We start from the raw sequence: 13,226 nt of genomic DNA, 5'->3' as shown, positions 1-13,226 counted from the left end.
GAGAGCATACTCTGGAACCATCTTACTGCACTCCTGCTAATTCAGTGGCTTAAGAAAGCATAGTCTGGAAGATCCTCGCATTATGTTGCAGCGTCTGCTGGTTCAGTGTCTGTAGAGAGCTTGCTAGGCAGGACCTCACATTACAGTGAAGCTACTGCTGATTCAGTGTCTGTAGGGAGCATGCTCAAGCTAGGCCTCACATCTTACTGTTGTCACTGTTGGCTCAATAGCTCAAAGTCATGCTATGGCAGAACCTCACATTATGTTGCAGCTTCTGCTGGTTCAGTGTCTGCAGAGAGCATGCTCTGTCATGACCTCACTGAAATTTTGCTTGGTCTTCCAGACCTTATCTTGATCTCCACTGTTCCTGGTAGCTGCCATTTCCTAATTACATTTTGAACTGAGTAAAGGGCAACTTGAAAACGCTTTGCTCTTTTCTTATAGCCTTCTCCTGCTTTGTGGGCCTCCACCATTTTCATTTTCAGAGTGCTAGGTAGCTGCATAGAAGAATCCATAGCTGCTGTTTTTGGCACAAGGTTAGAGGAGGCTGGGTCTTAATAAAGCTGAGAAACTTGCATCACCTGGCCTTTCCTAACGATAATAGTGAACAAGCCAGAACCTAACAGGCAAATTAAGGTCTGAAACCTAGGTCACCGTTATCTCAGCACACAAATTTCCAAGGGTATCCAAACTTTTGAATCGGCCCATTTTCCTTTTTGTAATTTTTAAAAAGTAAAAAACGATAATATTTATATATATTTTACATATATATTACAAAGCAAATGTGTCATCTGTAACTTTAGGCCTTTTAGATCACTGTTCACAATAACAGTAATTTTTACCAGGGGTGTGCAAACTTTTACATGTCACTGTATTTTAGGAAATGATGGAAGAGCAGAATTGTGACCGCAGCTCTAGATGTGACTTGTTTAAGATATGATGTAACAGTAAAATTGTGATGAGATAAACACAAGAGCTGACTGAGGATCTGTAAAATGTGAGGCGCGGGTTAAAATCAGTGTTTGCTGGCCCACTGCTTCGATCGCTCATACAAGCCATGCAGGCAGCAGTGTCTGCACACGGTTTGTAGCTGTGAAGCGGCGGCTCCTCACCTAGCTGCACCGTCTGTGGGAGGTGGACCGGTTCCCCTATGCCCAGTTTGTTAATGGAGGAGATGCGGAATCGGTAGGGCTCCCCCGACTTCAGGTTTTGGACAGTATATTCCATACTCTGTATGATTTCCATGTTGCATTGCTGCCAGTCACCCCCCGGGGGCTTCATCTCAACATTATATCCAACCACTGGAGCCCCACCATCACTCAGGGGTGTGAACCAAGACAAGGTCAGCGAGCTGCTGGTCTTACTGACAATCTCAGGGTCTTCTGGGGGGTCGGGAAGGGCTAAAGGCAGAAGAGTCACTAAATCAAGAAACGGCATGAGCAAATGACACTACAACACAGGCCAATAGGGGAAAACAGGAGTTCAGAGCAACGGCCCCTCACTCCTCCAGAATCAGCTCATCGCATGCCACCCCAGGAGGCTTACCTAACTCTGAATGTCCACAACTACACTGTTGAAGACCACCCTCCGGTTTCCAACCCTATACTGTAGAAAAACCTGCCCACCTTCTCTATACTGTAGAATAAGACATTCTGTCCATCTCCCCTTTAATGTACGAGACGACCATGCATCCACTCTTCTATACTGTACAAGACGACCCTATGCTAATTTCATGTTCACTCTAGTTGAAGACCCAGTGCCCATTTCAGCTGCCCTCTGCCCCCCTTCCCTATACTGTAGAAGGGTCTCCACCCAATCTCTATACTGTAGAAGACCTCCCGCCTACTCCCATATAATATAGAAGAGCCTCTGCCCCCTCACCTATACTGTAGTAGATACCCTCCCGCCCCCTCACTCATACTGTAAAAGACCTTTTTCCCCCTTTCCTATACCGTAGAAGAGTCTCTATCCATCAATATTGTAGAAGACCATCTGCCCACTCCCCTATACTGTAGAAGACTCTCTGACCCCTCCCCCCATACTATAGAAGACCCTCCGCCCTCTCACCCATACTGTAGAAGACTATGTGCCCCTTCTCTGTGCTGTAGAAGGAGACCCTCTACCCCTTCCACCACAGTTACAATGATAGGTCAGAGGGGGCAAGTATTTCATGTGGAACCAAAAACATGTTCCACTTCCATTTTTAGAGGTGACTGCTGTTACAGTTGTGCCTTTATGGAACCTGCAAAATTCCATATAGTACTCAATGTGCCCCTTCTCTGTGCTGTAGAAGGAGACCCTCTACCCCTTCCACCACAGTTACAATGATAGGTCAGAGGGGGCAAGTATTTCATGTGGAACCAAAAACATGTTCCACTTCCATTTTTAGAGGTGACTGCTGTTACAGTTGTGCCTTTATGGAACCTGCAAAATTCCATATAGTACTCAATAAGAAACAGCACCATTAGGAAAAAAATATCAAGAAGCAATGTGAGAACCCTTACTTCTCATGACATTCTCATGGGCCCACCACCACTTATGGGCCCTTTGTGAGATGAAGGTCCTCAATGTGAAAATCCTCTGGTTGAACGACTTACCCAGAACAATCAGTTTGGCAGAGACCACAACATCTCTGGAGGCGAAGGCTACCTCCCCGGAGTACTGGCTCTGAGCATCTTTCAGGAGAAGCTTGTACTGGTTCCCGTCCACATGCATTGACCAGTTCTCATCAGGCAGGATGGGGGCGCCATTAAAGTACCAGGAAGTCTCATTGACTGGAACTGCTTCACTGAGCACACAGGTAAATGCTGCCCGGTCACCAGCAACCACCTCCATGTCAGCAGGGGGCTTCACAACATCCAGACGCCACCCTGTGATCAAACATAGATAGCAGGGTCTAAGGGGCGGAGACAGTACAACTGGTTTAACCATCAGAGTCCCCCCCATTGGGAATGTGGGTCTGAGTCTACCTGTCAGGACTGAGGGTCAGAGTCCACCTGTCAGGACTGAGGGTCAGAGTCCACCCGGGATCCAAGTGTCAGGTCCTGTGAGGCAGAATTTGAAGAACTGAATCTGAGGAGTCCACACGTCAGGTCTGATTGGTGGAGTTTGAAGAGAAGCTTAATAAGTCAGGACTGGAGAGTTATTCAGACTTCAAGTCTGATGGGCGATTTCCACTTATTGGGTCTGAGACATTAAGTCTGTGGGCCAGAGTCCACACACCTGATCTGTATGGCCACGAGACAGGTCTAAGAGGCAGAGTCTACACGTCAGGTCTGACGGGAAGAGTCCAGACACCTTGTTCTGAAAGGCGGTATTCATGCAATGAGTCTGAGGGGCGGCGTTTACACAGGCCTGAGGGGCAGTCTTTAGTTGTTGGGTTTGTGGGGTGACATCGATGTAACACTTATGACAGCAGGACTGTAATTAGGGGAAAAAGACTGAGTAATATTCAATAGCTCCGGTCACTAATCGCCGGCCTCCTGTGAGACCACACAGTTGCCACTTCAGAGGATTAAAGCTTTCCTTGACAACTCAGAAACTGCTCTGAAAATAGCAGCCCTGCATGATCAGTGCCGTATCCAAGGTTAGAAGAAGTGAAGAACCTGCGGTCAAAAACTTATCAAATCACAAAAGGTCCTTTACCCTGAGGGGTCTGAAGGGATGAAGAGGAGACTGATGTATCCGCCGCGCTCTCCCTGGTGATACAGGATGCACAGTGTGTAAGAAGCATAAATTGTGCTATGATTAAGGGCGCCTTAGCGTGCCAGAAACGCGTCAGAATTTTGTGTAAATCTTACACCATTTTCATGTTTATCCAATAGTTTTTTATTATGTGGCTGATGTGTCGGTCTGAAACCCTCATCCTCTATAGTTTGGCTGCACTCACCAGCAGGATTGGCACCCTCCAGCGGATCTCCAGCCATGACCGACAGTATACAACACGGTGCGCTTTACAACCCCCCTCCATACTGTGTATATAGCATAGACTGCACATAGAATCGATTTTAGAAAGCATAGACTGTGTATATAGACGGTATATACAGCATTGACTGTGTGTACAGCACATATACTGTAGGTTCCAAGTCAACAAAGCAATTTTGCCCCAAAATTGCTTTGAAAAGTTGCAAACCCAGAGTTACACAAACATTTTGCCACTTTTGGTGTTTTCTACCAGCTCTGTGTAGATGGAGCTGGGCATGACACCACCACTCTCCTAAATTCATGATGAGCCGTGGTGTACCTTATGCCAGAAATCTTCCTCCAGTCTCTGACTAGAGGAAGATTTGTGGAGAGGCCTCTCAATGAATCAGAAGCGTCTGACTCCACCGCACCCCCCACTTTTGATGAATCAGGCCATATGTGATGTTAGCCTCAGTGATATGAACCTGTAACATTTCTCCAGCATACTAAGTGCTGAGCAGGGTTAATAGGCCATGTCAAAGGCTGGGTCTTTGTAAACAGCTGAAGAGTGGGTGGGAGGCTGTTCACCATATCTCCACCCCCGAGAGGGCTCCAGAAGCTAAATGTGGAGCCTTAGGGTTCATTCAATGTTCTCTGTACTCTGGAGGAGGTGACCTCCAGAGCTGACACCTGTTTTCCTGAGTAGGAGGATCCCTGCAGTTACAATGACTATAGTGAGCGCTATTCTTTTGCTTAAATCAAGAAGACTGAATATGTCTATTTATTTGGGTTATGAAGCCTGTTTTAATTAACCAGTTGAAAATTGAAACGGAAAGCATTCCTGTGCCTACCTCCGTAAGTAGCTGAGCGAGCCGATCTACCACTAGAGATACAGTGGGTGCGGAAAGTATTCAGACCCCTTTAAATTTTTCTCTCTTTGTTTCATTGCAGCCATTTGGTAAATTCAAAAAAGTCAATTTTTTTCTCATTACTGTACACTCTGCACCCCATCTTGACTGAAAAAACAGAAATGTAGACATTTTTTGCAAATTTATTAAAAAAGAGAAACTGAAATCTCACATGGTCATAAGTATTCAGCCCCTTTGCTCAGACACTCATATGTAAGTCACATGCTGTCCATTTCCTTGTGATCCTCCTTGAGATGGTTCTACTCCTTCATTGGAGTCCAGCTGTGTGTAATTAAACTGATTGATTTGTAAGGGCGCACACCTGTCTACATAAGACCTCACAGCTCACAATGCATGTCAGACCAAATGAGAATCATGAGGCCAAAGGAACTGGCCAAGGAGCTCAGAGACAGAATTGTAGCAAGGCACAGATCTGGCCAAGGTTAAAAAAGAATTTCTGCAGTACTCAAGGCTCTTAAAGCCCCCGTTACACATAACGATGTCCCAGCGATCCCACCAACGATCCGATATGATGGGATCGCTGGGACATCGTTAGGCTGATCGCTGGTGAGCTGTCACAAGACAGCCCCTCCAGCGATCAGGACCAGCGACGCAGGACGCTGGTTTCCAAGGTAAACATCGGGTATCTAAGAGCCGCGCGGCTCCTGGATACCCGATGTTTACATTAGAAACCAGCGTCGCTGATCGCTGGTCATTCGCTGCCACACGCTTCCAGGGGAAGAGTCTTGAGGAGATCATTTGCATATTCCCAGTGCCTTCTGGGATAAGTGAAGAGTCTCCGCGAGCTCTACGATCACTGGGTTTTGGCCGTTGCAGCTGAAAAGAGGAAATCGGAAAACCAGGGGAAGAGTCTTGAGGAGATCATTTGCATATTCCCAGTGCCTTCTGGGATAAGTGAAGAGTCTCCGCGAGCTCTACGATCACTGGGTTTTGGCCGTTGCAGCTGAAAAGAGGAAATCGGAAAACCAGGGGAAGAGTCTTGAGGAGATCATTTGCATATTCCCAGTGCCTTCTGGGATAAGTGAAGAGTCTCCGCGAGCTCTACGATCACTGGGTTTTGGCCGTTGCAGCTGAAAAGAGGAAATCGGAAAACCAGGGGAAGAGTCTTGAGGAGATCATTTGCATATTCCCAGTGCCTTCTGGGATAAGTGAAGAGTCTCCGCGAGCTCTACGATCACTGGGTTTTGGCCGTTGCAGCTGAAAAGAGGAAATCGGAAAAACCGCGCGCCGATAGGCGCGCGAATTTTGGCTCATCTTTCATCGTTTTTAAGAAATCTCAAGATGGAAGAGGCCAGGAGCCATTTGGTGAGCTGCATTTCTTGCTACATGTTCACAGACTTACCAGTGGAAAAGCCAAACTTCACATGCCACAAATGCAAGCTTGTGTCCCTGTTGGAGGAAAAGTTGCAAAATCTCGAAGAGAGGTTGGCTACGTTGAAGATCATTAAGGAAGGTGAAGAGTTCTTGGACAGAGCAGAATTATCTCTTCATGTTACAGAAAGAGAAGAAATTCGAAGTGCACCTGAAGAAACAGAGGAATGGAGACATGTGACCCAGAGAAGCAGGAGGATCAGGAGGCAGTCAGCACCCATACTGCTCAGGAACCAGTACCAGGCTCTCACGCAGGAAAACGATGAAGAAATACATCAGGATAAGACTTTTCCAACAAGCAGCAACCTTGTACGCCTTCAGAGTCCTCCTGGATGGAGAAAGAAAAATGTTGTGAAGAAGAAACGGAGAGTGGTGGTCATGGGGGATTCCCTGTTGAGAGGAACAGAGGCCGCTATCTGCAGACCGGATATAACTTCAAGAGAAATGTGCTGTCTTCCAGGTGCAAAAATTAAAGATGTGTCTGACAGGATATCAGGACTCTTCAGACCTACAGATGACTACCCATTCCTGCTACTACATGTGGGGACAAATGACACCGCAAGAAACGACCTGGAAACCATCTGCAGAGACTTTGAAGACTTAGGCAAGAAAGTGAAAGAACTGGGAGCGCAGGTGGTCTTCTCTTCCATCCTCCCAGTGGATGGCCATGGAACAAGGAGGTGGAATAAGATTCTGCAGGTGAACAACTGGCTACGTCGATGGTGCCGTCAGCAACGATTTGGATTTCTGGATCACGGAGTGAACCACTTATACGATGGACTACTTGCTAGAGATGGGGTGCACCTTACGAAGACTGGAAAGCATGTATTTGGAAGTCGCCTTGCTACACTTGTAAGGAGAGCTTTAAACTAGAACAACATGGGAAGGGAAGCAAAAGACCAGAAAAAGCCATACACCTGACAAATGCTATTGAGAACTCTGCTAATAGAAGTGGAAAGGAAGAACAAAGACGAAAGAATCTAATTAATAAAAATATTGGAGAAAGAGAAACCAATCACAAACTAAAATGTTTCTATACTAATGCACAAAGCATGGGCAACAAACAAGGAGAATTGGAACTACTAACACAGGAAAAGAAATATGATGTCATTGGAATCACTGAAACTTGGTGGGACGATACACATGATTGGAATACAAGACTAGAAGGATACAACTTATTTGCAAGAAACAGACTTGATAAACGAGGAGGAGGTGTCGCATTGTATGTTAGAAACGCGTATATCTGCACAGAGATTGAAGCTTCAGAGACTGGGAGTTCTGTGGAAACTGTTTGGGTAAGAATACAAGGACAGAACAATGGAAAGGACACCATTGTAGGCATTTACTACAGGCCGCCTGTGCAAGCTGAAGATATGGATGAACTCTTTATGCATCAAATGGCCAAGTTCTCCAAAAAATATGACATAGTTGTCATGGGAGATTTCAACTATCCAGACATTTGTTGGGAATCTCTCTCAGGCAAAACTAACAGGTCAAGGAAATTCTTATCCTCTCTTGCTGACAACTTTATCTTCCAAAAGGTAGTGGAGAAAACAAGGGGAACTGCTACCTTGGATCTAATCCTTATAAACAGGGAGGAAATGGTTGAGGAGGTAAAAGTGGCTGGAACCCTAGGAGGTAGCGACCATGCTATTTTAGAATTTTGGATAACTAGAGGCGGAAGACCTGTGAAGACTCAGACGTCAAGGTTAGATTTCAGAAAGGCAGATTTTAAGGGATTCAGAAAGATAATTGGAGGGATCCAATGGCTGGATATCCTTAAAGACAAAAATGTCCAGGAAGGATGGGAAATCTTGAAAAATGAAATTCTCAAAGCACAGTTGTTAACAATTCCGAAAAGAGGGAAGAATAGGAAGCATTTAAGGAAACCATGATGGGTGAACACAGAACTTAAGCACATGCTAAAAAGGAAGAAAAAAATGTTTATAAAATGGAAAGAGGGAGGCATATCTAAAGAAGAATATAATGCTGTCTGCAGAATCTGCAGGGCACAAATCAGATTAGCTAAAGCTGAAAATGAATTGAGGCTTGCAAGAGATGTCAAAAGCAATAATAAAGGATTTTGGGGATATGTCAAAAGTAAAAGAAAATTCAAAGATGCTATAGGATTTTTACAGGATGAAAATGATGAAATGGTAAGACAGGATGTTGAGAAGGCTGAACTTTTAAATTCCTATTTTGCATCTGTTTTCTCTCAGAAAGGAAATGTAACATCAACTGTTCTTCACTGTCCTATTAAGGGAATAGAAGAATCCAGGATATCTATAAACAGAAAGATAGTGAGGAAACACTTAGCTAACCTAAATGAATTCAAGTCTCCAGGTCCAGATGAATTACACCCCAGAGTACTGAAGGAGATAGCAGAAGAAATTTCTGAACCACTCTCCATAATCTTTGAAAATTCTTGGAGAACAGGAGAAGTGCCAGAAGACTGGAGAAGAGCAAATGTTGTTCCTATCTTCAAAAAGGGGAAGAAGGTGGACCCAGGCAACTATAGGCCGGTGAGTCTGACTTCTATACCAGGAAAGATCTTTGAACAAATTATTAAACAACATGTAAGTCAATACCTGGATAAGAATGAAGTGATCAAACAGAGTCAGCATGGGTTTGTAACTAATAAGTCATGTCAGACTAACTTAATTTCCTTCTATGACGGTATCACTGATTGGGTGGATCAAGGAAATGCTGTAGATATAGTATATCTTGACTTCAGCAAAGCATTTGACAAAGTCTCTCATACAATCCTTATTGAAAAAATGACTAAGTATGGAATGGACAAGGCAACTGTTAGGTGGATTCATAGCTGGCTTAGTGATCGGACCCAAAGAGTGGTCGTAAATGGCTGCACATCCAGTTGGAAGAATGTCTCAAGTGGGGTACCACAGGGCTCTGTCCTGGGCCCTGTATTGTTCAACATCTTTATCAACGATTTAGATGAAGGAATTGAGGGTAAACTGATTAAATTTGCTGATGACACAAAGCTAGGAGGGATAGCTAATACTAGAGAAGAGAGAGAGAGGATTCAAAAAGATTTAAATAAACTGGAGAAGTGGGCAGTAAATAACAGAATGGTTTTTAACAGGGAGAAATGCAAAGTACTACATCTGGGCAATAAAAATGAAAAAAGCATATATAGAATGGGAGGAATAGGGCTAAGTGACAGCACATGTGAAAAAGACTTGGGTATACTAATAGATCACAGACTGAATATGAGTCAACAGTGTGATGCAGCAGCAAAAAAGGCAAATGCAGTTCTAGGATGTATTAACAGAAGCATACAGTCTAGATCACGTGAAGTCATTATTTCCCTCTACTCCTCTTTGGTCAGACCTCATCTGGAATATTGTGTCCAGTTTTGGGCACCACATTTTAAAAAAGACATCAACAAACTGGAGCAAGTTCAGAAAAGAGCGACCAGAATGGTGACCGGTCTGCAAAACCTGTCTTATGAGGAAAGGTTGCAGGATTTGGGAATGTTTAGTTTGCAAAAGAGAAGACTGAGAGGAGACTTAATTGCTGTCTACAAATATCTAAAGGGCTGTCACATTGTAGAAGGATCAACTTTATTCTCATTTGCACAAGGAAAGACTAGAAGCAATGGGATGAAACTGAATGGGAGGAGACACAGATTAGATATTAGAAAAAACTTTTTGACAGTTAGAGTGATCAATGAGTGGAACAGGCTGCCACGAGAAGTGGTGAGTTCTCCTTCAATGGAAGTCTTCAAACAGAGGCTGGACAGACATCTGACTGGGATGATTTAGCGAATCCTGCTTTGAGCAGGGGGTTGGACCAGATGGCCCAGGAGGTCCCTTCCAACTCTACGATTCTATGATTCTATGATTCTATGATGCACGCTGGCCAGCGATCGAAAACAGTCCCTGGCCGATGCAGCACGATCAGCGATAACCGGCAGGGGGGCCGGTCGCTGATCCCCGCCACACACAGCGATCTCGCTGGCGAGATCGCTGATGTGTCACAAAATCGGCGATCTCACTAGCGAGATCGCTGTGTGTGACAGGGCCTTTAGAGCACAGTGGCCTCCATAATCCTTAAACAGAAGAAGTCTGGGACCACCAGAAGTCTTCCTAGACCTGGCTGTCCAGCCAAACTGAGAAATCATGGGAGAAGAGCCTTGGTGAGAGAGGTAAAGAAGAACCGCAAGATCACTGTGGATGAGCTCCACAGATGCAGGAGGGAGATGGGAGAAAGTTCCACAAAGTCAACTATCACTGTGGCCCTCCACCAATTGGGCATTTATGGCAGAGTGGCCCGAAGGAAGCGTCTCCTCAGTGCCAGACATATGAAAGCCCGCAGAAAGTTTGCTAAAAAACACATGAAGGACTCCCAGACTATGAGAAATAAGAATCTCCGGTCTGATGAGACAAAGATAGAACTTTTTGGTGACAATTCTAAGTGGTATGTGTGGAGAAAACCAGGCACTTCTCATCACTTGCCCAATACAATCCCAACAGTGAAACATGGTGGTGGCATCATGCTACGAGGGTGTTTTCAGCTGTAGGGACAGGACGACTGGTTGCCATTGAAGGAAACATGAAAGCGGCCAAGTACAGAGATATCCTGGATAAAAACCTCTTCCAGAGTGCTCTGGACCAACGACTTGGCCGAAGGTTCACCTTCCAACCAGACAATGACCCTAAGCACACAGCTAAAATAACAAAGGAGTGGCTTCAGAACAACTCTGTGACCATTCTTGACTGGCCCAGCCAGAGCCCTGACCTAAACCCAATGGAGCATCTCTGGAGAAACCTGAAAATGGCTGTCCACCAACGTTCATCATCCAACCTGACGGAACTGGAGAGGATCTGCAAGGAAGAATGGCAGAGGATCCCCAAATCAAGGGGGGAAAAACTTGTGGCATCATTCCCAAGAAGGCTCATGGCTGTACTAGCTCAAAAGGTGTGTCTACTCAACACTGAGCAAAGGGTCTGAATACTTATGACCATGTGAGATTTCAGTGTTTCTTATTTTAATACATTTGCAAAAATTTCTACATTTCTGGGAGGTTGTTTCAGTCAAGATGGGGTGGAGAGTGTACATTAATGAGAAAAAAATGAACTATTTTGAATTCACCAAATGGCTGCAATGAAACAGAGTGAAACATTTAAAGGGGTCTGAATACTTTCTGTACCCACTGTATACTGTGAGGCAATGATGGAAGTCATAAAAGAGGGCCATTACGTATCCCTCAGGATGTTGGAGAGCGTTGTAATCATAGCCATGGCTGATCTCCGGGTTAGAACCCATTGGGGGGGAAAATCAGGGTTGTGAAGAAATCAGATTATATCTTAACTACCCAGAAGACTATGTTTAGCAAACCACGAAGAATGGACTTCTTATCTGTATGTTGGTTTTTGGATTAAGTGATGATTTCTTGTGGGTCAAGAAAACAGACTGTTTGTGTAAGCCTGGAATATTGACATGTAAGATGATATTTGATATAACATAATGTGCTCTTATCCTTGATGAATAGTGAGGTCTACTGCTATGCTAATTATACATTGTCTAGCTCAGATAGTTTGTTTATTTTTAAAATAGAGGAGGACAATCTATGCAAGTAGGTTACATAATCAAACAAGACAACTTGGTGGTCACCAATCTTCTCCTTATCTGTGAGGGTAAACTGAAGGACACTGGGTAGATCTAAAAATATGTTACAGTTGTGGCCAAAAGTATTGGCACCCCTGCAATTTTGTCAGATAATACTCAGTTTCTTCCTGAAAATGATTGCAAACACAAATTCTTTGATAGTATCTTCATTTAATTTGTCTTAAATGAAAAAACACAAAAGAGAATGCAGCAAAAAGCAAAACATTGATCATTTCACACAAAACTCCAAAAAAAAGGGCCAGACAAAAGTATTGGCACCCTCAGCCTAATACTTGGTTGCACAACCTTTAGCCAAAATAACTGCTACCAACCGCTTCCGGTAACCATCAATGAGCTTCTTACAATGCTCTGCTGGAATTTTAGACCATTCTTCTTTGGCAAACTGCTCCAGGTCCCTGATATTTGAAGGGTGCCTTCTCCAAACTGCCATTTTTAGATCTCTCCACAGGTGTTCTATGGGATTCAGGTCTGGACTCATTGCTGGTCACCTTAGAAGTCTCCAGTGCTTACTCTCAAACTATTTTCTAGGGCTTTTTGATGTGTGTTTTGGGTCATTGACCTGCTGGAAGACCCATGACCTCTGAGGGAGACCCAGCTTTCTCACACTGGGCCCTACATTATGCTGCAAAATTTGGTGGTAGTCTTCAGACCTCATAATGCCATGCACACGGTCAAGCAGTCCAGTGCCAGAGGCAGCAAAGCAACCCCAAAACATCAGGGAACCTCCGCCATGTTTGACTGTAGGGACCGTGTTTTTTTCTTTGAATGCCTCTTTTTTTCTCCTGTAAACTCTATGTTGATGCTTTTGCCCAAAAAGCTCTACTTTTGTCTCATCTGACCAGAGAACATTCTTCCAAAACGTTTTAGGCTTTTTCAGGTAAGTTTTGGCAAACTCCAGCCTGGCTTTTTTATGTCTTGGGGTAAGAAGTGGGGTCTTCCTGGGTCTCCTACCATACAGTCCCTTTTCATTCAGACGCCGACGGATAGTACGGGTTGACACTGTTGTATCCTCGGACTACAGGGCAGCTTGAACTTGTTTGGATGTTAGTCGAGGTTCTTTATCCAACATCCGCACAATCTTGCATTGGAATCTCTTGTCAATTTTTCTTTTCCGTCCACATCTAGGGAGGTTAGCCACAGTGCCATGGGCTTTAAACTTCTCGATGACAATGCGCACGGTAGACACAGGAACATTCAGGTCTTTGGAGATGGACTTGTAGCCTTGAGATTTCTCATGCTTCCTCACAATTTGGTTTCTCAAGTCCTCAGACAGTTCTTTGAGCATGGAGAAAAGAAAGAAGACCAATGTGGTACACACAAGGACACAGGACACCTGACTGTGTAACGACAGTTTGGAACTTGGAGACAATG

At 44.5% G+C, this 13,226-nt stretch overlaps 1 protein-coding gene across 1 annotated transcript in view; it reads right to left on the bottom strand.

The window, feature by feature from the left end:
- Window positions 1–13,226, bottom strand: part of OBSCN (obscurin, cytoskeletal calmodulin and titin-interacting RhoGEF) — a 636,219-nt gene that overhangs the window by 364,725 nt on the left and 258,268 nt on the right. The window contains exons 63-64 of the mRNA XM_073561015.1: window positions 2,598–2,870; window positions 1,113–1,400 (exon numbers count right to left, since the gene is read on the bottom strand). Of these exons, the coding sequence (XP_073417116.1) occupies window positions 1,113–1,400; window positions 2,598–2,870 (561 nt within the window). The remainder of the gene's footprint in view (window positions 1–1,112; window positions 1,401–2,597; window positions 2,871–13,226) is intronic.

This window comes from Dendrobates tinctorius, unplaced genomic scaffold (genome assembly GCF_039654945.1).
Source record: "Dendrobates tinctorius isolate UK_male_01 unplaced genomic scaffold, ASM3965494v1 ptg000311l, whole genome shotgun sequence".
NCBI classification, from domain to species: Eukaryota; Metazoa; Chordata; class Amphibia; order Anura; family Dendrobatidae; genus Dendrobates; species Dendrobates tinctorius.
This window is presented reverse-complemented; position numbering and strand designations above follow the sequence as displayed.